The following is a 25425-nucleotide window of genomic DNA, read 5'->3' on the forward strand; positions in this document are numbered from 1 at the left end:
GTGGCCTAGAAACATGAAACATAGAACCAAATGCGATGCGATGCGTTGCGTTGCGATGCTCTCTCTTCGTCTGGCCCTGAAGTTCAAGATGAAGGTTAGACGGCAGGCAGTGAGCGGCAGAAACTCGAAAAGCTTTCGGCCAAAGCTTTTGCTCTCCCAAGCATACGCTCTTCGTGCCTCTTTGACTTCCTTCGTCTCGCTCTCTCTCGCTCTCGCTCTCTCTCTCTCTCTCTCTCTCTAGTGCGTAGTTAACATGTTGCTGCTTGCTTCGATTTGTTTTGTTTTTCAGTTTTCCACCGTGGCGCCCCGAAAAATTATGATGAGCTCCATCAAGCGATGGTGCTTAGCGCGCGCGGGCTTCCTTCCTGCTGTACTTTTCCACCCACGCATCCACGCATCCATCTGCTCCAACCCATCCACCATCCTGCTGCTAAGCGATTACTCCCTCCCCTCCCCTCCCATCCCCTCCAGCCCTGTTCTGGCCGAATCTGTGTGGGGAACAGAACGGAACCCCGCCTCCCGCCTGGTGACCCAATTCCATGCCTCCACGTACACGGCGCTCAGCAATGGCAGGCAGCTGGAGGAGCCACGGCACGGCACGGCACGACATGGCAGAGCACAGCATGCCAGGGATTGAAGGCATTTTGTGTGCCCACAGATTTACAGTCATACCTTGCGCTTGATTGGCTGCGACTGGGTTGATCATACTGTGTGTGCGTCTCCGCCCGTATCAAATATCCGTACTCGCATGGAGCCGTAGGTGCTAACAGGGGAACATTTTTGCATCATGCATTGTTGGCTGTCACCACGGGCGGAGATTGATTGTTGACTGCACTGCTATTGCCATTGCCACTGCCACTGCCACTGCACTCTCATCTGGCAAAAGTACAAACAAAAGGGCAGGGGCTGGGGCAGGGGCAGGTGCTGGGGCCGGAGATGGGGCTCTTTCTCTGCCTGCCACCCGATGCTGCCATTGGCAACAGCATCCGAAAATTAAGCTGCTTAAATAAGCGACAATCTCAAGCAGGTGAACAAGCAGAACCGGAGAGGGTCCTGGCATGTGGTACAGAGGGTGTGTGCCAAGTACCGAGAGTACTTCCGTAACTAACTATTTCTCGTTGCTCTCTCCCTCTTTTTGGACTGTGAAAATGATAAAAGTTTTGTGCGTCTCGTCTCTCTGCTGCCTGCTATCTTTTCTTAATTCGAGTTTGAGGCCAGAAAGTTGTGCCGCTGTCAATGATGTGAACTTCTGAACTTTGATTGGTTGCCCCACACACACACACACACACACATTCGAAGAGGTGTGTCTGTGTGAGACCTAAATTTCCGATTTATGCTGAATTTTCAGGCAGATAAACTTACAATTGGATTATAGATTTCCAGCATAAATAGATTTTCGAAAGGTACTCGCACTACATATTTTAGAGCAAAAGAAAACTTTCAATTCCATTTTAGACCAAAAAGGAATTCCTTGTGCTAATTTAATTAGTAATCAAGGAGAACAGGGTCCGCTCTTACAGGGACTTTCAGCAACAAAAGTGGTGTAATTCGTTTTACAAACTTAGATGCAAGCTTAAATTCATGGAAATCCTCTTGCACAGAACTATAGAATGCGCGTAGAATTAAAAATCGGAATAGCCAAGCAAATGCCATAAATACCCGAGCAGATCCCGGCTGAGAGCCTCATCCGAATGCCTTTCCCAGCTTCATTTTGCTGCAGGCAGACGACCCTTGGTCCGGGAGCTGCACTCTAAGCCCCTCCACTCTGAATTAAGCCTCGGACTGAAAGAAGCAGAATGATGTTGCATGCAAATGAAATGGCACAACAAAATGCCAAAGCGCAGCAGTGGCAGCAACAGCAGTAGCAGCAGCAGCAGCGCCTCAAAATGTCAGTTATTTATAGCTGCCGCCCAAGTCGGGGCCAAGTCCACAGATACAAATCACTTTCACTAATTATGCCTTCAGTTGCGCCGCAAAATCTAATCGCCCACCGATGTCCGGCCCAGCAAAACTTGTCCAAAGTGTAGAGGAGCTTAAAAGCCAAATGACGATGGCCCAGGCACACGCAGTACGAAAGGAAAAAAGCAAAAACAAAAAAAAAGCCACTGAGGCGAAAGTCAAAGTGGAGATGGCAAGCGCTGCGGTGTGGTGTGGTGTGGTGTGGCAGCCCCAGCTGTGGTCACGACCGTAGAGTAAACAAAGTTCGGGGACTGGACTTGCTTTTCCACGGAATGGGGGCTGCCAGGGACAGAGCCGAAGCTCCAGCAATAATTAAAGGACTATCCATGGACATTCCTTTGACCGCTGATCCATCGTGTTGTTCTACCACTCTCACGTGGCCATCTCTATTTGGTTTTTGGCCAAAAGAGAACGTGAAAAAATAGAGTAACACAAGTGTAGCATATATTTGGGGGCGACAATTTTGGCCTGGGCCGAGATAAAGCGACCCGATAGCCAGCCAACCCCAGCCGCAGCCATGTCTGGGGCACCCCACCTGGCGCTCCCCGATCGAACTTCCATTGCTGTTGCTTTTGTTGTTTCGTTCTTGAAGGGTGTGCCACACCTGAGGTCACGAAAACGTTGCTGTCTCGGTGTGTGGCTTAGTTTAATTAAAGTTTTCTTGAAAATTCGTCGTTTTCATTATTGCTTTATTTGTGGGACACCCTTCTCTCTCTCTCTCTCTCTCTATCCCTATCTCTAGCGTTCGTCCTGTCTTCTGCTGGCGAATTGAGTAACTTATTTCTTGCCACCAAACCAGTTGCAACCAAATTGTGCACACGTGGCACACAGATCCAACTAATTGCTCATGCAGCAGCGCTTGCAATTTAACTTTTCGTATCAGTTTCAGTTTCATTTGCATTTCCATATTTATTTCTCATTACCAAAAAGTTAAATTTCTCGCTTCTTCTCCGCTGTGTGTGTGTGCGGTTTCTTTTTCTCTGTCTGCAAAGTTTTGTCACCTAAATCATTTAGAACGAGTGCGAGTACATTGCTGGGGTGTTGTGTGCCTCTTAAACAGGCTGCCAGACAACATTAAATAAAGTGCAAGGTAAGCAGCGGCACAAGCCGCGAACTTGATGAGCTTCCACGCTGTTCATTAAACAACAGAAATAAAAAGAGAAGCAGCCATAAAGCTCTGGTTGCAGCTGCGGGGCTGTAAAATATTAATTTCTTGACGTTTTGCCACCTGGAAGGTTCTAGCGAAAATTAAGCCAGACAACCACCGCCCCCCACCTACCGTTCTTTAAAGCAGACCGATCGACCCATGGGTTATCTTAAAGTAGGCTGCATCAAGGTCGGGTGAACCTCAGTGTTTCCAGCAGGCAAGACCCTTCCATCCCTTTCCCCTGTTCGAGCCTGTCTGGCTTTGGCATATTTTGGCGTAGTTTTCGCGCATTTGCCAATTTGCAGTAACGTTGTCTGCCGCCAGCCAGCGGGAGCTGTTGTACCCGGTTTGCGTGTCCCGTCTATTACCCACTCCATGGGCCAATGATGATCGATGCGTGGACGCGGACATCCAGAAATTATGACCATAGATAGCAACACGCACGCATAGGCGCGTTGGCGGATGGCGATGTCGATGTCCTTGTCCTTACACCAAGAGCTGTGTGTGAGTGTGTGTGTGTGTGTCTGGGGCTTGTGTATGCCGCTTGCATGGAAATTGGTAATATTCATTCAATTTATTGGCTAATTGCATTTACAGTAACTAATGAAAACGCTCAAATGCCAAATAAAATGGCAAATTTATCAAATTCTCTCACGCGTCTCGAGGTGAAATGAGTAATGTCGAATCAACGTCCCACTGTTGCCAGAATGTCTGAAATGCTAATTTATAAAACGCTCGTTCGCTGATTCGACAGTGATAAAGAGTTGGCCGCCGCAGGCTCAGGCACAGGCACAGGCCCAAGCCCAAGCCCAATCCCAGGCCCAGATACTGGGATGGTCTGCGGAATTAGGTGTGAAAATGTAATTTACTCTGAGATAAATGGAAAACTCGTTAGCCTGATTTTTGTTGTTGGGGGTGGGGGCGGGGGGGTCTCGTACGAGTGGGACTATGCTGTTGTTTCCTTTGCAGCGACCTCGAGTGTCTTCTGTCAAATGAATATCCTGGCAGGTTCTTGCGGTCAGGGCTTTGTTGTTGGGGCGGCTGTCGCCCAATCTGCAGGTGACAGGTGAAGGAAGAATGCAGCCACGCTCTTGAGTGGCGGCAACTTTCCAATTAGAGGGCTATAAAAAGTTTCCCCTTGCTGGCTGTTAAATAATTCAATTGTTTACCCAAACGATGGCCCATCAAAAGGATGTTTTTCACTTCGTTTCTAGAGCTTTTCGCGTATATCTATCTATTTTTCTTAACTTGCAGCTGGCTTAATTAGTGCAACTTTCTGCTTTTGGCCAACAGTTGTTTTGCCCTGCCAGCACTTTTCTGTGGTCTCGGCTAATTGGAAAAATATGGCCCTGACTGGGGATCTCTGCGAAGGTGAAGGATATCCTGTACATTATGTTTTTTGTTTGCCTTTTTCTAAAGAACACAACACACACACATGAGGGCTGTTCCTCTCGCATAATCAGGAATAGGGTGTAGGGGGCACGTGGCACAAAGGCAAACACGGAAACAACTTGTTGCAACTACGAGCAGAAGCAACAACAAGGAGAAGCACAAAGTGTGTACATGTGTCGACACCAAAGGAAAGGTCCTGTAAGAGCAGCCGGAAGAGGGCTGTGGCTGGCAAGTGCGAAAGGACCTTTGGCTCATATTATAAATAATTTATATTGTTTGCCCAACAGGTGAGGCTCAGTCCCTGGCTCTGGGATGTTTGCCAAAGCTGAGGCTGTTGTTGGGGAAAAGAGTTGGAATTTGAGAATGAAATTAGATTTTATCAGCCCTGCAGCCCGGCCATCCTCATCAGCCTCAGGATCTTGTTAGCCAATCAGTTGGTGAGCAAAATTCAACATGATTGCACACACACACACACACACCCACACACGATACAGACATTTTTGTGTTGCACACAAACAAAGCACCCAACCCGATTAAATGGACCCGCAGGAGTGTCCATTACAAGGACAATCGAGAACAACAATCACTTTAACATACAATACAATATGTACTGTGTACAAGTTGTAAACCGTACAAAGCGCAATTGTTACATGCACAGACATGTCGAAACGGAGCGAAACGAAACGAAACAAACAAACAAACAAATAGCGAATGGGGAACGGGCAATGGGGATACGGAGAAGAGGGAATAGGGAATAGGGAATGATGTGGGGCACAGGGAGAACAGAAGAGAGCATAACAGAAATGTAGAGAACCGCTCGCTGGGATAATTGAAATTCTGTCGCGCACAGTCGTTTCCGCTAAGCACAGGCAATCAGACATGGGCACGGGGACCACCACCCACTCACCAAATCAAACTCAAGGACATCGCGAGTACCCACTCCTGAAACAATGTAATAGAGTGGCGGACGCAACAACTGAGGCTGTGAAGGGCCTAAATGCGGGGAAGCCTTTCATTTGGCAACTTTGTAAACGGACTTCCATTCCCAGTTCCCATTTGCGCTATTGCCGGGCGACTGCGGGTGCGGGTGCGTGTGCGGGGGCGGGGGCATGGGCAGGGGCGGGGGGTGTCTATGGCTATGTTCTTTGTGCGGTGATAACGTTCTCCATTGTTTCGGCAAAGTGTCATAATTGTTTTTGTTTCTGCTTTCCATTTATTTAAAGTGGTATTTCGTGAGGTCATTGCTTTTAAAGGCAGTGTATAGGCATGCCTCTCTAATTTGAAGGGCCAATAACTTTTTCTACATTTTACTACATTCGCAAATAAATACAGGCCAATTGGTTGCCATTGGTTTTGTAAAAGTTCAAGGAAAACACAGCTCACCTGATATCGCCAACAGGCTGGCAAAATGGCATCCATCACCAGCATTCATCCCCTCCTCCAACAATTTGGTCCTGCCAGCACATATTATGTCTCCCATTTTGTCTTTAAATGCCCACTAGGCGTGTGCAAGACTGGTGATCAGGGAAATGAATCCAGAATCCAACCCATCGCAAAATTGATTATTATTTTTAATTTAAAACACACGGAAAACACACACGTTTGCGATCGCTCGATTCATCGGTTTGATCTATCGATACTCGATGTGCTCGATAAAAGAGCCACTGGTTCCACCCGTTGTTCTAGTTTAGGCCTGTTTATGATTCAGTAGATTTAGTTGTTAACAGAAATTCAAAACTATTAGTGATTATCGTCAAGAACGTAAATATTTATTAAGAGTTTCTTTAATTAATAATGATGATACGTTTAATGATCGCATGAATTCAACCAGTAAAAAGAACATCTCCAGCCCTGGTAGCCGACGATCCGCTGTTGCTGTTTATTTTCTGATTAACTTATAATAATGCGACGTTTTCTTAAGATATTTGGCCAGCAAAAATGCAAAGTTATTGGCATGATACATGTAGACGCGCTACCAGGTGAGCAAAGGCCACAAATGCCCACTGAATGCCTCTAATATGGAGCTACAATGTCAGGAACGCCTCGATATGCCGGCCACTGGAAAGAGACGATTGAAAAGGCCATATATGAGGCGAATCTCTACAAGCGCCACCAGCTGGTAAGCCAAACAGTCTGCTTATAGTCGTATTCTAATTTGAGCATGATTTGCAGGATGCTGTGCTCATCGAGAATATGCATGATATTCCCTATGTGCCGGAGCGCCTCTTGGGTGCGGAAATAACCGCTTGCATGACCCGCCTGGGACAGGCGGTGCGTGACGTGATCCCCAAGGAGATTCCCTGCGGTGTCCAGGTCCTAGCCTGTGGCAACAAGCAGGCTCTGGCTATAGCCAAAGCTAGTCAGCTTCAGTTTATTCGCAGCGAAGGCTTTGTATTTGGCCATGTGGCCGACGAGGGATACACGGATGCTTGTGCTGGAGATCTGCTACGATACCGCAAACTTATCGATGCGGAAGATGTACTAATTTTCACGGATCTGAAGAAGAAGCATAGCTCACATGCCATAACCTCGGATGTCAGCCTGTTAGAGACGGCGCATGCAGCCGAGTTCTTTCTCACCGATGGCATTGTCATCACAGGCACAGCAACAGGACATGCCGCCAGTCCCCAAGATCTTCAGGAGTTGTCAGGTCGCGTAAAGGTGCCTCTGTTGATTGGTTCGGGTGTGACAAAGGATAACATTGGTCTGTACTACAAGGACGCAAATGCAGTCATAGTTGGCTCACATTTTAAGCGTCATGGAAGCTGGCTTGAAGAGATTAGCGAAGAGGCTGTGGAAAATTTCATGCGTAAAGTCTGCGAACTGCGGCAGCCGAGTTGATTTGAATTGTAAATGCTTTTATTGATGTTGATGAAAAAAATATGCCTGATTTAATTCTAGAACAGATTGGCAAAAAAATCATAGATGCGTTCGCGCAAAGATGTGGCCTTGGGGGCGGTTTCAGTACTGCTTGGGAAAGCAAAAGGTTTATGCTCATTACCGGGAGAGAGTTTATCCAAGGTGTCGTCGAACTTAACCCGCTTTCTTTGTGGCGGTGAAAGCATCTCCTCTTGGCTCTGCTTCCTCTGCGCTGAAGCCGGGCCGCCATCGCCTGAATTTATGGCAAACAAATTTTCCGCGTTAAACAGATCCTCGCGCTTGACCACTGTGGGTATGGTGTTGTCCACATTATGAGCTCTAAAGTACGATTTAGAGTCGGAGTAGCGGCTGGCAAAGCCGTAGGTGGGATCGTGATCAGTGCTGGTAGCGGTCACATTGCTGCGCTTGAGTATGCCACGTACATTGGCCACCTTATCGCCTGTGGCAATCTTTTTGTACAGTTTGGAAATGCGATTCTCCTTGCAGGCGGAATCTCTCACTGTCCCTGGCTGATGGCGCAACTGAACAGGTGGCATTGGCGGTGGTGGCGGTGCCAAGACCTTCGTTTTGTTGTATAAAGAAGAATTTCCGATATTTTTGCTAGAGTTTGTAGTTCTTGGGATGGCGCTTGGCGTCTTGCGTTTGCGTGGAAAGCAAGCAGTATCCTCTGTCTCATCCTCAGAGTCCGTGCTGCGGTTATTGTTGCGGAAAACGGTCTCGAACTCCTAATAAATATATAAAGCAGAATTAGCTTCTTCCTGAACGCATTCAAATACAGATTACTCACGCATTTGCGCTTGTTGTTCGGACTCAGTACATAATCAGCTCCAAACTTCTTCATGTCCTTTTTGCGTATGGGTGTTCTCTTGCTGGAGTCCTTGCGCAGCGTTTTGCGGCACTGGACATGCAAATCAATGGCATCGCGTATGAATCCCACCCAAGTACGGCACAGCTGTAAGTCGCCACTGCCAAAGATGATGCCATCGTTCTGGCAAGTCAATTTGAAGTTGCCCGGCAGCATTTCGAAAACCTTGCACTTCTTGAGCGGAAATATGCAACAGCATTCGAGCGAGTTCTCCACCACGGTGTTTGGGGCCCGATCCTTCACGAGCTTGCAGTACATAAATATATCCGACATAAGTACACAGTAGCGTTTGATTTCCGTGCCCTTATGAGTGATCTTTTGAAGGATTCCCTCTTTGATCACGCGGCGTGAGGGCTTTACAATGTTTGGTGTGCGATTCACCAGAGAATTCTGCAAATGGATCAGATACTGGGTAACCTCCTGCTCCTCCACACACGCATTGATGTGTGCGGCAGTGGCATCGATCTCCTTAACAGACTCTGAAATGCATATTACATTATCAACCGGTCCACATAAGTTTTTCTGTATCTCTTACCTTTCAACAACTTGTAGTCGGCATCCGCTGGGCTCGTGTACAGTAGGACCTGCTCCAGCAACAGCTTGTAGCGGGGCACACGCTGTATGGGCACGATCATCAAAGAATTCAGCTTTCGCTGCACCTCTGGACGACTCTCGGTTTGTTCCAAAAACTTTCTAAACACGGGATTTTTGCTGATCAAATCCTGAATAACGAACAGAGCCCCACGATAATCGAAGGCGTAAACCGAATACAGCTTGAAGAACGGTGCCATCTTGAGGAAGGCATGTGCCACATTCTCCATATTCGCCTCCAGCTCTCGCAGAAATTCTCCATTCAAATTGTGTATCATCTCAATCTGACCAAAGAGCAGCGTATGGTTGGAGCAGTCGATGATAGCTTGCTCCTTTAGAGGAAGCACGAAATAGTTCATCAGCAGTTCCAGTTGTTCCAAGTAGGACTTTTCCGATGTTATGATCTCCTGTATGGCCTGCAGACGGAAGCCCATGCGCTTTCCCGCATCTGGATTGGGGGAGCCAATGGGACTGCTGGAGGCGCTGTCCAGCATTGAGCACACTGCAATTAATGCACACATACAACTATAAAAACGCTTGGCAATTGTTGCAGCCTTCGTCAATTACCTTTCCTGCGCGACTTAGCTGTGAGCAAGTTTCTTTCTTGCAGAACTTGCCGCAACTCTCGGCTGAAGCTGAGCGGCGTGTGTGGCGAGGGTGCAAGGCCATGGCCAAACATTTTCTTCTTGGGTGTGTACATTTTTAGCTTAACTTTACACAAAGAAAATGCAAGCAAAAACGACGCCAACAACACCTGTCTTTTCAAACAACGCCCGCGTCTGTCCACAAGGCGTCCGATAAATGTGCTGGCTGCCCTGGGTTTACGGTGTTATCGACCTCAATGTGTCAGAAAAAGTGTGACCATTTCTTTAAACTAAGAAAATTACCTCTATTTGCTCATCGCTAAAACAACAACAATTATTTATTTTTATACGTGGTTCGTGGCTCGGTTTGGGTTGTAAGTTGAATGTTGCTCGAGCTTTTGCTGCATCGAAATGCATGCAGAGCTGAGTGGGATGGAGTTGCGCATAGCGACGCGTCTAAATGAAGAGATCGGCAAGGATGCCAGCCGTCTACATCGGGCCAATCTGCTGGTTAGTCACTACAAGGAGCGGCTGCATGCCTTGTCCAAGACTGTAAGTGATATAGTTTACACATTTACATGGGTCTAATGCGAATCCCGTCCCCACAGCTTGACTATGAGGACCCCCAGAATGTGTCCAGCTACAAATCTGCCTTCCAGTGCCAGCAACAAGTCTGCGAGAGCATTGACTTTGAGCTGCAGAAACTGGCCCAGTTTAGGGAGAAGCTGCAGCAGAAACTCCTGGAGTGCCAACCCTCCCTTGATGCCGTGGCCGTAGATCTCCACCAAGTACGTCAGCTCCAGCGCCTTTCGCAGTATCTTCGCCTAGTACAGGACATACAGGAGATCAGTGGCGATCTGAGCAGCAGCATCAACGGCAAGGACGAGGACAAGCTAGTAAACCTGTACCTCACACTCTACGAAAGCAACGACTGCGAGCACAGCGTGGTGGGGCGTCTGAATGCCGTCCAGGCACGCTCCCTGCAGTCCTTCGCCGAACGCACTGCCATATACTGGCACAAGCTGCTTCTCAAGCGTCTGTCCAGTGAGTTTAAAACCGTGCTCAAGAGCATGCGATGGGCTTACATGGAACAACAGGCATTGAACTATTCACCCACGCGGGACACCGAGAAGGCACAACTGCTCGCCGAGTATATGTTTCTCATCAAATCTCCCGCTGAAGAGCACGCCCCCCTGCAGAGCATCACGCCGAGCATTCTCTGCCAACCCATCAGCAACGTGGTGCAGCTTCTGCTGGCCCCATATCGCCAGCGTTTCACGTATCACTTCACGGGCACACGCCAAACAAATCGATTAGACAAGCCCGAATGGTACTACACACAGATTCTCAACTGGGGGAAGGACACTCATTTCTTTGTGGGCAAGACATTCCAGCCAGCAGCGATAAGGGCCGGAAAACTAGACTACAATCTGAGGGTAAAAGTTCATTATAATCCTATGTGTATACCACTCTAGCTATGATATGAATCCATTTCAGCTTGAATTCATACGGGGTCTGGTTCAGTTGACCATTGAAAAACTGGCCGTGGATATTGAACAGATATCTCAGGACGAGATACTGTTTGCCCACCTGCTGGATGAGACCTTGGGCTTTGAGGCGGAGCTGCGAGAGACGTTTGGTTATCCGGCCAGTTTTCCCAGTGCCATTGCCGTGATCACTCAGCCCGTGTATTTGCTCCGCTGGATATCCTTGGAGGAGAGATGTATGCTGGATATTCTCAGTTTACGCTTAGGTTTATGCTCACAATCCCCTTGTAATTCTCAGTCTGTGCAGAGAGAATGGATGATATTCTGATGGCGGAGTCGCCCTTCCAGTTGATTGATCCGAACACCTTTGAGGATGATTTGAAGATACCGAAGTGTGCCGACCAGTTTATGCGACTGCTGGAAGCCATCAAAGATCGCTATTATGGCTTGATTCAACCGGGACACCAATTGCAGTTCCTGCAGCTGCAGCTCGAGCTGATCGACAGTTTCCGACGGCGTCTGGTTCAGTTGCACAGTAGCGGTGAGGTGGGAAGCATTCCCGTGCTGAATGCCATGAACTATCTGATCATGGTGCTCCGCGAGTGGGGAGAGAATGTGCATTATCTGCATTTGCATTCGGCACTGGAGGGTCCCAATGCCCCGGAGATACATTCTGTATTTGACCATGCCGTTTCCGAACTGGAGCACTGGTCGCGGCAGCTAACGCAGAATCTAGCCACCCGCGAAACACATGAAATGAAGGCCAGGTCAATGAACTATCGCCATGACTGCTGGGCAACTATGCCGGAACACAATTCCAAGGAGCCTTTTATACTCTCGTCCAGTGGCGGAGAGATGTTTCAGGTGCTAGTCACCATGCTTCACAATCTGGAGCGCGAACTGTCCGCCAATCTGTTCAATCAGACGCTCCGATTGATAGCCCGCACACTCGATGAATACATGCTCGAAAGCATGGTCATGAACACAAAGTTCTCTCCGGCTGGTGCAGCACAATTCAATTACGATATGACGCGCAATCTGTTCGCTCTTTTCGGCCAGTACACGCGACGACCAGAGCTACTCTTTAAGAGGTGAGTCATGCGCGAAGCTACTGTAAACACAAACCTGACACCCGACTTTCGTTTCCATAGAATTCACGATGCCTGCAAACTGTTGACGGCAGCGCGGGGTACGGCATTGCTGTTACTGGAGACGCTGCGCAGTAATCAATCGGTGGAGGAAAATATGAAGCCCCTGAGGGAACTGCAGGTGCTCCGTCTGGACAGTAGGCAGTGCATTGAGGTCTTGGAACGGAGGGTAGACATTAAATGTTTTGAAAAATGGAGCGTCAGGCAAACAATTTAATTGATGAAGTTTATTTTTATCGTAAGGGTACGAATGTGCAACGAATCGTAAAATAAATCCAAATAACTTTTGAATTCCAAAAAAATTAGGTACAATGTATTAGGTTTCGATTTATTAGCAATGCAATGCACTTTCTTTCATGGATTTTATGTTTAATTTGTAAAACGCTGACACAATAAACATGCGGTAACTGTAATAATAAATTGTTCTAAAAATACATAGCATAAAATTAACATATAAATCGCTGTGATCATCCCTGAAATACCCGGAGATATACTCGTAATTGGGATTGGGATTCATGCAATCGTACTCGTATGTGGGCAAAGGGAAATCAAGGCTGATCAGGGCGTATTGTATATCATATCGTTTGACAAAACAATTGCAGTTAGTAAATACCAATTCGCGACTCGTGGCGGCGCACATCACACTTCATCACATCGTGGAACAAGATCATCGATTCGACTCATACGACTCATACGACTCTGTTCGACTCTAGAGCGTTGCCCGCAGGGAACAATTTTATGCCTATACTAAGTAACCGATAATAATCCAATCTGCGGGTTCCGCTTGGCTGACACCGCCTATTCAAAATGCTGGTACGTTTGGGCGCTCACAAACTGTGCCCGCTGCAGTGGCGTCATGTTCAGATTTCCCTGCTGCTTCTTGTTGTAAGCCCAGATGACTCCAGTGGCGATTAGCGCAATGGTCAGCCATCCCATGAAGAACAGCTGCACCCACGTATGATCGTTATGGCTGTGATCCACAATGATGCCAGCCAGGATGGTGATAACGGCCAGGCCGAGATTCTGAATGGACTGGCAAAAGCCGTAGGCGGTGCCAAGTTGATACTCCGGAATGATGAGGGCCACTAGGGGCCACAAGCTGGCAGCCAGCATGGAATAGGATAGCCCCATTATGATCATGCCCACGTATGGTGAGACTCCCGTGAATGTCAACAGAGCATGGGCTCCAATGGTGGTCAGAGTCGCCGTAAATACCCAGGATACGTTGCGTCCAACCTTGTCGATGATGTAGCCAAAGATCGGCGACGATACGGCAGCAATGAGGTACACCAGCGAGTCCACCGTGTTGGCCTCGGACGGCGTCAGGCCGAAGCGGTCCATGAAGAACTTCTGTCCCAGGGCAATGAATGGAAAGATTGCCACGTAGTAGGCAACGCAAATGATCGAGACCATCCAGAATGGGGGCTTGAATGTAAAGATGTCGGTTAGCTTGGGTACCTGCCCAGATGGGTTGTTGTTCCGTTGCAGAATCCGCTCCGCCCGCTTGTCCATAAAGCCCAAGATGAGGGCGCAGATCAGCGACATCACACAGGTGAGTGTGGCCAGGAGTAGGACTACGCCTAGAGCACTATTATCGTGGTAGAACTTGCTGACGTAGTTGTATATGGGTTGCATCACCCAGAAGTTGACGGTGCTGCCGAAACGGGCGACAGAAAGCTGCAGCCCAAAGACCATGTTTAGCTCCTTGCCCTTGAACCAGAGGACGGCATAGCTGTTCTGGGCCACAGCCAACGACTCCGCTCCTATGCCGAAGATGAAGCGACCCAAAATCATCAACCAGAAGGCATTCAATAGGGCGCCGCTGGCAAAGATCACTTGTCCCACAAGCAGGATCAGCATATAAATAATCGTTCCGAGTCGTATTCCAAACACACGATCGATCAGAAATCCTCCGAGGAAGCATAGGACCACGTTGGGCCAGGAGTAGATTGAATAGATGAGCGTAAACTGCGTCGAGGTCAAGTGCAGATCCTTCTTGAAGACGTCCTGCAATGCTCCGGGATTGTCGTAACAGAAGTATGAGCCAAAACCGAGAAGGCACATGAAGACCAGGGCCATGAAACGATGGCTGCTGCTGGAGGGAATGCAACAGCCGTCGGAGGGCAGAGCCAGTTCATTATCCTGACGGCGATCGGATGATATGATCTGTTGATCTGCCTCCTCCTCTGGCCGAGACACCTCCTCGTTGTCCACGATGCGTTCTTCATCCTCTCGCGCCATGACTAAGCAGCTAGCTTTCTTTTCCCGTACTGGCCAATGGATAGTACCGACGGCCGCAGATAGGGCGTAATACAATATATATTTTTATCGAATTTCGTTGAAGTTGTTGTTTCGTTGTTTCAGTTGTTTTCGCTTCTCCTGCACAATAATTGTATCACGTTCTGAGCTGGCTGTGAGCTGTGTCTGTCCAGTGCGGTCGAACTCTTTTGCTTTGTCTGCTTCGCACTGGTTATCTCTCGCTGTTTACTGTACTCGGACTCGGACTAGTGGTAGTGGTAGTGGTACGTTACCCTTTGTCTAATGCCACTGCGTATGTGTTGTTGTAATTGTGAGTTCAGTGGTTATCAACTTTTCACAGTCCACTTGCAACTGAAATTGTGTTTAATATGCAAATGTGAATGTGTTTGCGAGTGTGACGTGTGCACCCGCACTTTATTGACGCTCAAATCACTATATTGTTTTCGATTTCTCTCTGCGGACTGTCCGCTAATTAATTATATTTATATATATTTACGTTTGTGTTTTCCAGTGTGACCAGAACACTCACAAGTGCACAGCTGTTTCACCGATAACGATAAGTCGACAAGTTTTAAACTACAATAAAATTCTATAAACAAGAGTTATTTTGCTAATAGTTGATCTTGAATAGTTTTTAGCTTATTTTTAACCAGAATTGGCGGTTAGCTGATATATTTCTTAGTATAAACATCTGTTTTGATTTTCTGTATAATAGGTTGACAACCCTTATCGATCAACACCGTGTTTGTTCCTGCCTCCTTGCGAAATTAAAATGTTTTAAATTATATAATACTGTGCTGTGCTGTGCTGTGCTACTGTAGTAATGGATCGAATCGATACAACCAAGCGAAAGCCCAGACGCACTCACGGCACACCATCGTATACCTACCGGAATCGCTTTGCCTACGCTCTGTTAGCAGCTGGAGCTGTATGCTTTGGAATTTGGAGGTAAATATAACCCGGAAATGGTGTTTCATAAATCAGGAATTAATGCCGCTCTTCTATAGCTTAACGCCCATGCAGCGCTTGTCAAACGAAAAGCTGTGTAAAAAACTACTGACTCCATCGGAGCAGGAACTTGACAGGAAAGGACTGTTTGAGTTTGGTGCACCGCGTCCCGGAAAGTTTATTAGAGAAGCCATCGAGGAGGCTGAGAATCTAAGGACAGAACGCTAATCATGGATCGAAAGACGCGAAGAGCGAACTTTAAGAACTTGCAGCAAGAATCTAATAAGCTTCGGTAATTGTAATTTAAGCATGTTTTCGTAGTTGTTGAACAATAAAATGTAATTATCTAACCAAAAGCATTGTTTTCTTTCCTTCCCAAGCTCGACGCGTAGCAGCAAGGCAGCCTCTAATACATCTACACTATCCTCCTACTTTGCTACGCCCCCCGAGAGAGTCGATACTGCGGATGACACAGAAGATCGGTTTCAAGATGCTATACTACCAGTACCATCCGCTGCTGTGGCGGCTTCTCCGGAACGCAGAATCAGGCCAATACGTAATAGCAATGTCTTTGAACCACCCGGTCCAAAGCCCAAGAAGGCGCCTAAGCTAAAGGGCAGCAGCTCAAGTGCCCCACGTCGGGGACGCGGTCGCAGCAAGCAGCAGCCCAGCATAAGTAATTTCCTGCGGAATGAGCAAATCTTCGCCGAGGTAGCTGCCCAGCACTGCATGGCGGATAACTTTAGTCCAGATGATATTGAAATGGCGCTGGCGCTATCCAAATCGGAGGCTGAGAAACATGGACACCTTCGCTTGAATGACGATGATGACGTCCCTGTCGATGTGGTTGAAGACAATGCTGGATCAGCGACGGAGAATATTCGACGTAAGCTACAAAAATATGGCTTTCGGACAGCCGCTAAAGAAGGTAGGTACTCTCTGAATAGTTGTAGTATTCAATGTAAAGCCCAAATTCATCTTCCATCAGACTACAAGAGCTTGGCAGTACTGCCCGGCGTATCCGGCAGGGGCAGTCGTCGCTGCAAATGGACCAACAAGTTCACTCCCCTCACTCTGCGTAACCCCGAGGTTCAGCAAAAGAAGCTGGAGAGCAAGGTGTCCACTCTTTTGGCTCAGCAAGTGCGAACCAAAAAGCTAAGTGCTGAGGAGAGCTCAATGCCGTCTTATAAGCTGATTAGTTCTATCCTCCGAGAACTGAAACCCGACAGCAAATCTGCAATCGTCCATGAGCCCAGTGAAGGTCCTGTTACCGACATAGAAATCTACTTTGTGTCCGGCTTGATTGAAGTATGTCATACGCCTGCCCATTATTTACTTAAGGATTGGGGTGCCATACAGGGCCGGGACTTGTCCCCAGAGCGGACGAGCATGAAAACCCGTCAACAGATAAAGCAAATGGAAATCGTCTTCAACGAGCTGGAAAATCATTTCGAAAACCAGCAGGCACTAAAGAAACAAGTGGATGAAGAACTAGATGAACTGGAGAAGCTGGTGGTGGAGAACATGATCGAAGAAGAAGACACCAAACAGTGTGACATTCAAGCGGAAGTCTCCTCCACTAGTAGCAGCCCCTTGAAGGAGCCCCCAGATAAGCGTCCCAGGATGACCAAAAATGGCACAGAAGACCTCAAGCCCACTACCTCGTCTAACATAAATGTTCCTACACAATTAACGCGCTGTACGTCACCCGATCTGTTTGCCGACTCTGATGACGAGCCAGCGACGTCTCCCGAACTGAAGGAAGTTCAGAATTTTAGCTTGAAGGTTTATAAGAATATAACCATAAGTGAAAGTGAGAGTCCAGTAACAGAACTAGAGAGTACACCCATCAATCAACCAACGGCTTCTTCAGAAGTCTACTCTATATCTAGTGATGAAGGTAAAACTTATAGACAAATGAGTAATTATACCTGGTACTCAAAGAGCATAGGGGTATACTAGATTTGTGGTGAAAGTACCGACCCCATAAATTATATACATTATTGATCAACATCAATAGCCGAATTGATATAGCCGTGTCTGTCTGTCTGTCTGTCCGTCCGTGCCGATGAGCGCATAGATCTCAGATACTATTAGAGCTAAAGCAACCAAATTTTGTATCCAAACTCCTATGATATGACACTGCTAACAGTTATTTTTTTTTTTAAATTTCACCACCCATCCTTCCGCCTCCACAATAGACGAAAATCTGTGGCATCTACAATTTTGAAGATACGAGAAAAATTGAAAACGCAAAATCATTGAAAATTACCTTAGAAACCAAATCGCCAAATCTGGATCAGATAGGATCATTATTATAACCAGAAGAAAATATTAAATTGCAACTCCTTCCACGTGCTTACTTATTCTCTCTCTCTCTTTCTATCACACACTCTACCTCATTCAGGGTTCATGTGAAGGCGGAAAGGAGCGAGATGTTGGTGTTGGAATAGAGAAAAAAGAGACAGATGTAAAAAAAAGTAAAGAAAAATGGAAACAGATCAAATCTAATGTATAAAATCCTCCTAAACGGTTCGATTGATTTTTATCAAATATTTTGTTTGCAATAAATTAATTTGTCCCTTTTTCGAACAACGATTCCAAACGACATATAAAATTTATTGCATAAATTACATAAATCATAAAGTACCGTCTGTCTGAGTACCGGGTATAAACAAAGTTCCCTCTCATTTTTAACTAATTTTCGTCTGATTTCAGTAAAGACTGGAACCGACTCTACGCAGGAGCAGATGGGTAGTAAAGGTAAGGGATTGGCTTAAATGGTATATCATATATCTTATCATTAATTCAATTACGTATCATTTTTCAGATCAAGCCAATGAAATCTTTATTGATCTGACACAAGAACATTCCAAGCCAGAATTCGATGACCCAAAAGCATATCCATGCACGGATATCTTCAGCATCAGTCAAGCATTTGAATCTAGTCTCCATGTAGACAAGTTCAACTGCAGTCTGGCTATGGATTCAAGTTCCCAGAGTGAAAGTCGTGCCATTTCAAAAGAGGATAAACTGGCATTAAGTGCCACAGACAAGGATTCGGAGAATTCATCTTTCCATATGGATGCATTTACAACTCCAAATGATAGCAATCCCAGTGGCAGCTTTAGTGATCTGAATATTTCGAGAAACTCATTTCGAAGGAGTGTCAGCTTGTCAACAGATCACAGCTTCAAAAGTCCACTAAACTGGAAGATGGACTCGTCTTCTGAGAAGCCTGCATTGTCTGCTCCTTCTCCCTTCAGAATGCAGTCGGATGCAAGCATCGATCTGACCCAAAACAGCGACGACGACAATGATGTGATCATGCTTTCCGATGAGGAAATCAATTACTCGATTTGGAAGGCCAACAAAACGGCAAAAGGGAAAGACTGGGAAAATGAGAGCTCAGACAGTAGTGGGTTTTCACCCGTTGCGAAAAAAAGAGCTGTTCCTTACTTTAAGACTGAAGAAGACTTGGATGCCTTCCTAATGACTTCGCCTACAAACTCAAACAAGTCGCAAAACTCTCGCTCGCCCAATAAGAGCGCTCTCAGCAGGGAACGAGCTGAGTTTGGGATCCTTGATGCCGCTCTCTCTGAGCCCTTTACACTCTCCCAGATGTTGAGCCCCGCCAAAGGAGAATCGCAGTGCGATATTAACTGGTCAGATGCATCTTTCTTAGAAGCTCCCATGAGGACTTTGTCGCGCAAGAGCAGCCATAAATTTAATGATTTGCTTGCCAAAGTCACGGAGCCCAAAGATTTGCTGGATGATGAATTCGATGAGTTTGACCAGTTGGTTTTTCCAAACTGCAAGGAATCAACTATTGAGGCGACCACAGATGCGATGCCAAGCGGTCTGGATCGATTGTTAATGGGTGAAATTAGAATGACGACGTTGCCGGAACATACTACGCCCAAAAAAGTATCATCAACTGTGCCTGATTGTCTGTTAATGGGTGAAACAGGAATGCCAACGTTGCCGGAACTTACTACGTCGAAAACAGTATTATCAACAGTGCCTGATCAGTTGGAAGTCAATGGAAATGTGTATACCGTTCGTGTTTGCAATACTCCGAAGCCCGATTTCACACAACTGGCAGAGTCAGAGATCCTCCAACAGTTGTATAACTATGGAATCAAGCCGCTGAAGCGAAAGCAGGCCGTGAAGATGCTTGAGTTCATTTACAACCAAACTCATCCCATTATGCAGCCCGTGGAGCCAAGGGAGTTATCTCAAAGACAGGAGGACCCTATGCCTCGGTCCAAATCCACTCCCGTGATGTCCGAGAAACCTCGCTCTCGACCCATAGTTTCAGACAACAATGACGTCTGTCTGACACCCACTGAGCCTATACAGGGTTTCAAATTCAACACTAATGCTCCTGGAAAGGATCTGCTACGCTTCTCTCAATCTGTGCCGCCAAGCCTAAGCGACGATTTTGAGTTCTATGTCCTGCAAACGAATGTAACAAAGAAGACACCACAGCCAATTGTGCCGCTCCACATAGCCTGGCACAATCTTCTGTGTGCCAATCCCAAACTTCATGAAAGTGTACTTATGTACGAACCCATTGATCTACAGGAAATCTACTTGCATTTGAAGCAAATGGGTCATCGGTATGAGCCCAAGGACTTGAAGTGCTTCTTTGATCGTCGCTGCATCATATTTCGATATGAGTTGGCTGCTCCCGCCAAACAAGCGGAGCGACATGTAAGAAAGAAACCAAGAAAGCCGACCAAAAGGTCTTAGATTCTAGCTCCGCCCTTTACATCATTATTCCAACACAATTTATTTGATTCCATTGTACTTATTCCTTACACCACCTCAAAATACCATAATAACATTTATTGACACTTTGTTATTGGGCGCTATGCCGTTTAAATTATGTTCTGTAAAATTTATATATTCCAACTGTTATTGCACCCATCGGTCGGCTTTAGTTTGTTGCAATACGCCGATCGAGTCATGAATCATTCTACTACTTCTGTTATTTTGCTTACTAATTCCTATGGAATGAATCTGAATAAAAATCATATCTTACGGAAATGTAAATTGAAGCTTTATTTGATTTCTGTACTGGACCATATTGGGTTTACAAATGTATAGAGTTTGCGTTAGGAAAATAAACGAATTGAAATGCAGAATCTGTAAACTTCTCAAAAAGTGTAAATAGAATTAATTTTAATTACATATGGGATCTTACAATACTAGAAGACACTTGGACGGCATAATTTACTCACGAGTCTCTACATTGAAGGCACATTGTCTTGATATGATAAATAGAAATGGACAAGCAGATGGACACTAAATGAAGCTATTTGTACTGCATGCAAAATAATTATCCTTGGGGTGCAAAAAGACGATTAGTGAGGGGACTTACAGTAACTAAGGTTAGTTTCGGGGGGAGATATATAGAGCAATATATATATTACATTGCCAGAATGTGTAAAAAGTAATAATATTGAAAAAAAGCGCATCGAATTATGCATAGCTTATCTCATGCTCGTATGTCTTCTCCCTGAGGTCATGGTTGTCAGGGAGCGCATGATGGCGCAGGCCACAGAGACGTGGCCCATAGCGCAGCATAATTATAATGACGCCGACGATGAACAAGGCCAGAGCGGCAACAGCAGGGTATAGGAAATATAGGGCCATGGCTGATTGTTTTTACTTTAGATGTCACTCTCACGCTTCTGAAGCTCTACGTATTCCTCGCGCTGCCGCTGATGATGCAGAGTACGACCTTCTGGGCGTGGCGGACGCTGATGATGCGATGAATGCACGGGCTCTAACTCGTCAACGCCAATAACCACCTCGTCGGGGAACACTTGCTGATGGGTGGTGGGCTGGGCAGAGAATTATTATTAGCTGGGTTCTTTGTTGTCGTTTTATTGGATTCACTTACATGGAAACGCTGGAAATAGGAAGCGTCTTTCAGTTCAGTGAAGTCCAATGGCGGTTGATTGTGCGGTGTTGCAGACCAGATGGACACCAACCAGCGGTTGCCTGTATGTCTGTCCTGCCAGTACTTGCGATGCTTGGAGCAGCAGCCCAAGATAATATTCAGTATGATTATCGTGCCAAGTACAACGGTGCAGATGGCAATAGTCACATAAAATGGCGAGAAATTGCCGTAGATGTGACCGGTGAAGTAGGGGTTCTTTTCGTATGCCTTACGTTCCTCTTCGATTGTGGACATAGTCCCACAGGAGCTCGGCTTGTTTGGGTTTTATGGGTGTGGTTTGTGTCGTGATGCCGCCGTCTAAGAGCGGTCAATGGCCTGCAGGATTAGCCACTCGATGTTCTTCTTCTTGGTCCCAACCAGCACAACACTTAATTGTCTGTAACAAACAAGCAGACAATAAGAAATGCTGACGAAGCACACACAACCACCAGCTCACACGCTGTTTGCACCCCAAAACATGAGCACAGCTCTCCTACTACCCAATTGTCACATTGGGCGTGGCGTCAGCAGAACAAACATAGCGGAAGCCTCAGCCCGAACCGTCTAATTTGTTGAACCCTCCGCCTGTACTTACCATCTGCGCACGATTTGTTGCCGCTGCGATTCGAACTAGTCTCATTCAGAGTTTTTCAAATCCGTTCGAACGTATTTGTTATAAATTTTAATGTGCAGCGAAAACAACGCCCAAAGCCTGGCTCAAAAGTACTATCGATATCGAACAGTGGTGGTACTAATAGCATCGCTGGCAGGGCTGCGTTTTTCCGGTGATATCGATTGATGTATCGATCGACAGCTAAAAATATTAAATATAAACACATGGGCATAATCGAAAATAGCTTTAATTCCACACAATATCTGCATATAAAATAATCGAACTGGCTTAACAACTAAAACAGGTTTCGAAGCAATCCTTAATCAAACATAACTCCAGCTATTCAATAGCCCGTACAATTTTCCCTTCTCCCTTCCTGATCACATCACTGGTCGTAGGTCAAAAAATTATCGGTTCTCGTGATATGTCGCGCCAACGCCCGCCCGTCATCGGTTGGTGTGCTGAACGCAATGCGATCCATAGAGATTTCCTGGCCCAATATTGTATGACTCTGTACAGTCCTCATGAGCTTGCTGGCTATTCCTTGACGCCGGTTCAGAGGAGAAACCCAAATGCGAGAGACGCCACAACTGCAAGGGCGAGATGTTCATTTGAAAATAAAAAACGAGAAAGGAGAATATTCTCACCTGGCCTCGTAAGTATCCTCGCTAAAGTAGTCCGTTCCATCAACCTGAATGAACCGATGTGCCTGGGTAAGGGGCTGCACCAGGCAAAAACCCACAATTTGTTGTTTCCGTATGGCAAAAAATGCGTAAAACACCTTTGGCACAATGTACGAAGAATATCCCAGTTCCTTATCTACCACTCCAATTAGATCCTTAAGCCTCTCGAGTCGCAATGCAGGAGCATTTTGATTAATGCGTATAATCCGTCCATCGCTTGCCCATTCTGGATACACTGCCACAATGTCCTCGTCGAGCCAACCCTTAAAACGTAAAACATGTATGGAATTGTGGTACTCCCGATGCAACTTCTCCTCCTCTGGCTCGTGGACGGTGTAGACCAAGCCGCACTGTTGGCATTGCCTCGCTCCGAATGCCTTCTGTCCAGCGTCGATTTGGTACTGACCGGAACCAGTGGCCGCCGATTGCAATCGCATTGAGGTATCTGGCTTGCGTCGCGTGCATTTCTGAGGAACAGGCTGGAGACGTTGTGTGAATATGGGAAAGAGTTTTGGCTTTATAACTGCTGGATCAGACGGTTGTTCCTGAGGTTGTGGCTCTGGTGTCGGCGCTTTCTCTACCACCGCTTCTGCCTCCGACCTCATAGGAGCTTCCTGCGCCGACTGTTCAGCGTGGACCACCATATACAACTGATCGACAATCCGTGTGGCTTCCTCCTTGTGACTTTCGGGATCGCCAATGAAGTACTCGAAATACTCGTCCGTACAGATGTTATTGCTAATCAGGAACTCCAGAAGAATTTTCTGCTGTTCCATGGTCTCTGGATCATCGGTGTTATAAGGCAGTCGCTGGCGGAATTTAGCAAAGGGATCGGAGTCGGGATCATTATCGTGAACACTTTCGGTATTTATTAATTTATGGCGATAATCAACCATTTCGGGTACCTCCTCCACCTCCATGGAAGCGTCCTCCACCTCAGCGGACGGAGCGTCCTTCGCCTCAATGGGAGATGTCGTCGTGGCCTTTGATTTATTCGATTCGATTATCTCGTCTACGACTGTGTCGTCTAAATTCCGAAGAATGGCATCTACGGTGGCCTGCTCCGCAGAGAATAAGGTAGCTGATTTGACGCGCACTCTTCGTGCCTTCTTTGCGGGGTGCTGGATCAGAGAAATCCTCCCCTGACTTACACTGGCTTTTATGTTGTCAGTGATCCTGACTTCCATGCACGTGCTGCTCCTCCTTCCCGACTTGAAGAACTTGCGCTTGCTCAGATCCGTCGGCTCAGGTGGGGGGATGGTGACCGCTTCATGGCGAATCAGCGGTATAATGGGTTCCAACTCCATAGCTGGATCGGACTGTTGTTCTTCGTCTTCACTCAGATCGGAGAAGTCTGAGGTATGTTGCCACGTACCTTCGGGCATGTTGTTGTTGGCGTCATCTGCTGCTAAAACACTCAACGGCTTGGCCATTTTAATCGGATCGCGAGCACTGTGCAGGACTTGGTGCACGAGCTCTACCTTTGCGCGCTCTTCCCGCTTATCGGTGATCAGACTTTTGAGCTTCTCATTGCGCAGCGCGCCCAGGATGTGATCTATATCAGTGGGAGGCAAATGGCTGTGCGGAACGTACCGATTTGGCTTCCGTATCTTGTGGTGCACTCCTTTATTGATGCCCAACCGAGGCCGAGACGTTGGTGACGTTTTCGCCTTGCCACCGCGCTGCTGCTGATCTATGTGCTTCATTGAGTTTCCCTTTTTGGAATTCGCCTTCTTTCGTAAACTGGGGGTTCCACTGTGGGAATAGAATGCCATGGTTGGAATGCTGCCCTCCAGGCTAGTCTTCTTCTGTTTAGACTGCGGCGACCCTGAATCCGAATCTTGCGACGAAGCAGCTTCTACTGACGTAGCCGTAGCCGTAGTGTGCACTCGCTTTGTGGCCACTCGATGAATTGAGTTTCCTCCAGCTGCATCACTTTCATCGTCATCCGACTCTGGAATAATCACATGACCCTTCTTCGCTCTGGGCGTGCGTGGACTGCTGTTAATGCTGCTATTATTGCTATTGATGCACATTGTTTTGGTAAATAAGAGCGGCAGCTGATCGGTGGCAGCCACGACTCCTCCTCCACGTATCTTTTTGTTCTCCTTGTTGGTCTCCGGCGAACTGCTCGTGCTGCTGCGCAATAGTCTTCCCTCAGGTTCCCGATCAAATTTGAGATGGCTGGGCTTCTTTGAGCTGGCATGTGGTTTCAGTGGTGATATTCCAAGGATTCCAACGCCATCGTCATCGTCAATTTGGTCCAGATTGGTGCTGCGGCTGCGAAATAATTGCCTCTTACGCTCAGACAATCGGGGAGTGGGCATGCGCTCGGGGCGAGTGGAATATCCACTACCCGTTGGCGTCTCCATAATTTTGCACACAATTTAATTCGCATTAACTTTATCAAAATTCAGAATCCCGCTTTTTTTAGCCGACTAGTGCTGCGCAAAGCCAAACATTCGAAGTTAGCAAGCACTGTTCCAAAAAACCGATAGCGTGGAGAAACCGATAATAGTATCGATAATAGATTATCGCACAAAATACTGAAATTTGTTGTAACACAACAACACTATTCAAAACTAAATCTAACATATTTTAAAACGAATATGCTTGAAAATTTTTGAAAATGCTTATAGCCTTAAATCTAGAGTTTTTTAATTTCACTAAAAAGTGGAAACTATAAAGCTTTGGTCAGAAGTACTGATTATATGTTATGACGCTATATGTTATTTGGCATTGGAATTTTAAGTCAGTCAGGTACAAAATTGATTCATTAATCGGATAAAACTATGTGGGCAGGGCTGAGGGTTCTATTAAGTTAGTTATATTGCACGGAATATAAAAAACGAGGATATGTATAATAGAACTTGAACTCGTCAGTATATTTATGGAATATTTTTAAAATTAAACGGCATA

At 46.6% G+C, this 25425-nt stretch overlaps 10 protein-coding genes across 15 annotated transcripts in view; 4 read left to right on the forward strand and 6 right to left on the reverse strand.

The window, feature by feature from the left end:
• unc-13-4A (BAI1 associated protein 3) overlaps positions 1–6153 on the reverse strand; it is a 54117-nt gene extending 47964 nt beyond the window's left edge. For all 4 annotated transcript variants that reach the window (XM_033384669.1, XM_033384668.1, XM_001352645.4 and 1 more), the window contains exon 1: positions 5882–6153. The gene's annotated coding sequence lies outside the window, so the exon portion shown is untranslated. The remainder of the gene's footprint in view (positions 1–5881) is intronic.
• Positions 6154–6242: 89 nt separating this feature from the next.
• Positions 6243–7398, forward strand: LOC4812287 (uncharacterized protein F13E9.13, mitochondrial). The gene is made up of 3 exons (XM_001352646.4): positions 6243–6477; positions 6535–6617; positions 6671–7398. The coding sequence occupies exons 1-3, from the start codon at positions 6402–6404 to the stop codon at positions 7337–7339; spliced, it is 828 nt and encodes a 275-aa protein (XP_001352682.2). The 5' UTR covers positions 6243–6401; the 3' UTR covers positions 7340–7398.
• On the reverse strand, positions 7336–9669 carry RhoGEF4 (Rho guanine nucleotide exchange factor 4). The gene is made up of 4 exons (XM_001352647.4): positions 9402–9669; positions 8779–9336; positions 8166–8722; positions 7336–8103 (listed from the first exon to the last, which is right to left on the reverse strand). The coding sequence occupies exons 1-4, from the start codon at positions 9532–9534 to the stop codon at positions 7396–7398; spliced, it is 1956 nt and encodes a 651-aa protein (XP_001352683.1). The 5' UTR covers positions 9535–9669; the 3' UTR covers positions 7336–7395.
• A 58-nt stretch (positions 9670–9727) lies between these two features.
• Rint1 (RAD50 interactor 1) lies at positions 9728–12487 on the forward strand. Its single transcript, XM_001352648.4, has 5 exons — positions 9728–9970; positions 10027–10854; positions 10916–11141; positions 11204–11996; positions 12057–12487. Exons 1-5 carry the CDS (start codon positions 9830–9832, stop codon positions 12268–12270), a joined length of 2202 nt encoding a protein of 733 aa, XP_001352684.3. The 5' UTR covers positions 9728–9829; the 3' UTR covers positions 12271–12487.
• On the reverse strand, positions 12361–14843 carry mrva (minerva). The gene has a single exon (XM_001352649.4). It carries the CDS (start codon positions 14292–14294, stop codon positions 12852–12854), a length of 1443 nt encoding a protein of 480 aa, XP_001352685.1. The 5' UTR covers positions 14295–14843; the 3' UTR covers positions 12361–12851.
• A 108-nt stretch (positions 14844–14951) lies between these two features.
• Positions 14952–15501, forward strand: LOC6900082 (uncharacterized). Its single transcript, XM_002135404.3, has 2 exons — positions 14952–15260; positions 15320–15501. Exons 1-2 carry the CDS (start codon positions 15136–15138, stop codon positions 15486–15488), a joined length of 294 nt encoding a protein of 97 aa, XP_002135440.1. The 5' UTR covers positions 14952–15135; the 3' UTR covers positions 15489–15501.
• mus312 (mutagen-sensitive 312) lies at positions 15414–20318 on the forward strand. 3 transcript variants are annotated; one of them, XM_001352650.4, is made up of 5 exons: positions 15414–15552; positions 15641–16188; positions 16249–17160; positions 17979–18023; positions 18091–20318. In XM_001352650.4, the coding sequence occupies exons 1-5, from the start codon at positions 15491–15493 to the stop codon at positions 20013–20015; spliced, it is 3492 nt and encodes a 1163-aa protein (XP_001352686.4). In that variant the 5' UTR covers positions 15414–15490; the 3' UTR covers positions 20016–20318. The 3 variants fall into 3 exon arrangements, with proteins under 3 accessions (XP_001352686.4, XP_015043764.2, XP_033240561.1); XM_015188278.2 differs by having other exon boundaries at positions 17984–18023; positions 18091–18223; XM_033384670.1 differs by lacking the exons at positions 15414–15552; positions 15641–16188 and having other exon boundaries at positions 17023–17160; positions 17984–18023.
• Positions 20304–20955, reverse strand: wrm2 (wurmchen 2). The gene has a single exon (XM_015188279.2). It carries the CDS (start codon positions 20919–20921, stop codon positions 20748–20750), a length of 174 nt encoding a protein of 57 aa, XP_015043765.1. The 5' UTR covers positions 20922–20955; the 3' UTR covers positions 20304–20747.
• Positions 20911–21960, reverse strand: wrm1 (wurmchen 1). Its single transcript, XM_001352651.4, has 3 exons — positions 21806–21960; positions 21172–21607; positions 20911–21112 (listed from the first exon to the last, which is right to left on the reverse strand). The coding sequence occupies exons 2-3, from the start codon at positions 21463–21465 to the stop codon at positions 20939–20941; spliced, it is 468 nt and encodes a 155-aa protein (XP_001352687.1). The 5' UTR covers positions 21466–21607; positions 21806–21960; the 3' UTR covers positions 20911–20938.
• Positions 21961–22054: 94 nt separating this feature from the next.
• On the reverse strand, positions 22055–25022 carry eco (Establishment of cohesion). Its single transcript, XM_001352652.4, has 2 exons — positions 22471–25022; positions 22055–22413 (listed from the first exon to the last, which is right to left on the reverse strand). Exons 1-2 carry the CDS (start codon positions 24876–24878, stop codon positions 22209–22211), a joined length of 2613 nt encoding a protein of 870 aa, XP_001352688.3. The 5' UTR covers positions 24879–25022; the 3' UTR covers positions 22055–22208.
• Positions 25023–25425: the final 403 nt, after the last annotated feature.

Source organism: Drosophila pseudoobscura, chromosome X (genome assembly GCF_009870125.1).
Source record: "Drosophila pseudoobscura strain MV-25-SWS-2005 chromosome X, UCI_Dpse_MV25, whole genome shotgun sequence".
NCBI lineage: Eukaryota > Metazoa > Arthropoda > Insecta > Diptera > Drosophilidae > Drosophila > Drosophila pseudoobscura.

What these genes read in the sequence shown, in the direction of transcription:
- LOC4812287 (XM_001352646.4), top strand. Translation starts at nt 6,402, where the DNA reads ATGCGACGTTTTCTTAAGATATTTGGCCAGCAAAAATGCAAAGTTATT. An exon ending in ACATGTAGACGCGCTACCAG is followed by an intron (nt 6,478 to 6,534) that starts GTGAGCAAAGGC and finishes CTACAATGTCAG; the next exon opens with GAACGCCTCGATATGCCGGC. An exon ending in TCTACAAGCGCCACCAGCTG is followed by an intron (nt 6,618 to 6,670) that starts GTAAGCCAAACA and finishes CATGATTTGCAG; the next exon opens with GATGCTGTGCTCATCGAGAA.
- RhoGEF4 (XM_001352647.4), bottom strand. Translation starts at nt 9,534, where the DNA reads ATGTACACACCCAAGAAGAAAATGTTTGGCCATGGCCTTGCACCCTCG. An exon ending in AGCTAAGTCGCGCAGGAAAG is followed by an intron (nt 9,337 to 9,401) that starts GTAATTGACGAA and finishes CATTAATTGCAG; the next exon opens with TGTGCTCAATGCTGGACAGC. An exon ending in CGAACAACAAGCGCAAATGC is followed by an intron (nt 8,104 to 8,165) that starts GTGAGTAATCTG and finishes TATATTTATTAG; the next exon opens with GAGTTCGAGACCGTTTTCCG.
- Rint1 (XM_001352648.4), top strand. Translation starts at nt 9,830, where the DNA reads ATGCATGCAGAGCTGAGTGGGATGGAGTTGCGCATAGCGACGCGTCTA. An exon ending in AACTAGACTACAATCTGAGG is followed by an intron (nt 10,855 to 10,915) that starts GTAAAAGTTCAT and finishes AATCCATTTCAG; the next exon opens with CTTGAATTCATACGGGGTCT. An exon ending in GATATCCTTGGAGGAGAGAT is followed by an intron (nt 11,142 to 11,203) that starts GTATGCTGGATA and finishes TGTAATTCTCAG; the next exon opens with TCTGTGCAGAGAGAATGGAT.
- mrva (XM_001352649.4), bottom strand. Translation starts at nt 14,294, where the DNA reads ATGGCGCGAGAGGATGAAGAACGCATCGTGGACAACGAGGAGGTGTCT.
- LOC6900082 (XM_002135404.3), top strand. Translation starts at nt 15,136, where the DNA reads ATGGATCGAATCGATACAACCAAGCGAAAGCCCAGACGCACTCACGGC. An exon ending in GTATGCTTTGGAATTTGGAG is followed by an intron (nt 15,261 to 15,319) that starts GTAAATATAACC and finishes GCTCTTCTATAG; the next exon opens with CTTAACGCCCATGCAGCGCT.
- mus312 (XM_001352650.4), top strand. Translation starts at nt 15,491, where the DNA reads ATGGATCGAAAGACGCGAAGAGCGAACTTTAAGAACTTGCAGCAAGAA. An exon ending in TCGGACAGCCGCTAAAGAAG is followed by an intron (nt 16,189 to 16,248) that starts GTAGGTACTCTC and finishes ATCTTCCATCAG; the next exon opens with ACTACAAGAGCTTGGCAGTA. An exon ending in CTCTATATCTAGTGATGAAG is followed by an intron (nt 17,161 to 17,978) that starts GTAAAACTTATA and finishes GTCTGATTTCAG; the next exon opens with TAAAGACTGGAACCGACTCT.
- wrm2 (XM_015188279.2), bottom strand. Translation starts at nt 20,921, where the DNA reads ATGGCCCTATATTTCCTATACCCTGCTGTTGCCGCTCTGGCCTTGTTC.
- wrm1 (XM_001352651.4), bottom strand. Translation starts at nt 21,465, where the DNA reads ATGTCCACAATCGAAGAGGAACGTAAGGCATACGAAAAGAACCCCTAC. An exon ending in CCTATTTCCAGCGTTTCCAT is followed by an intron (nt 21,113 to 21,171) that starts GTAAGTGAATCC and finishes TTCTCTGCCCAG; the next exon opens with CCCACCACCCATCAGCAAGT.
- eco (XM_001352652.4), bottom strand. Translation starts at nt 24,878, where the DNA reads ATGGAGACGCCAACGGGTAGTGGATATTCCACTCGCCCCGAGCGCATG. An exon ending in GAGGATACTTACGAGGCCAG is followed by an intron (nt 22,414 to 22,470) that starts GTGAGAATATTC and finishes TCGCCCTTGCAG; the next exon opens with TTGTGGCGTCTCTCGCATTT.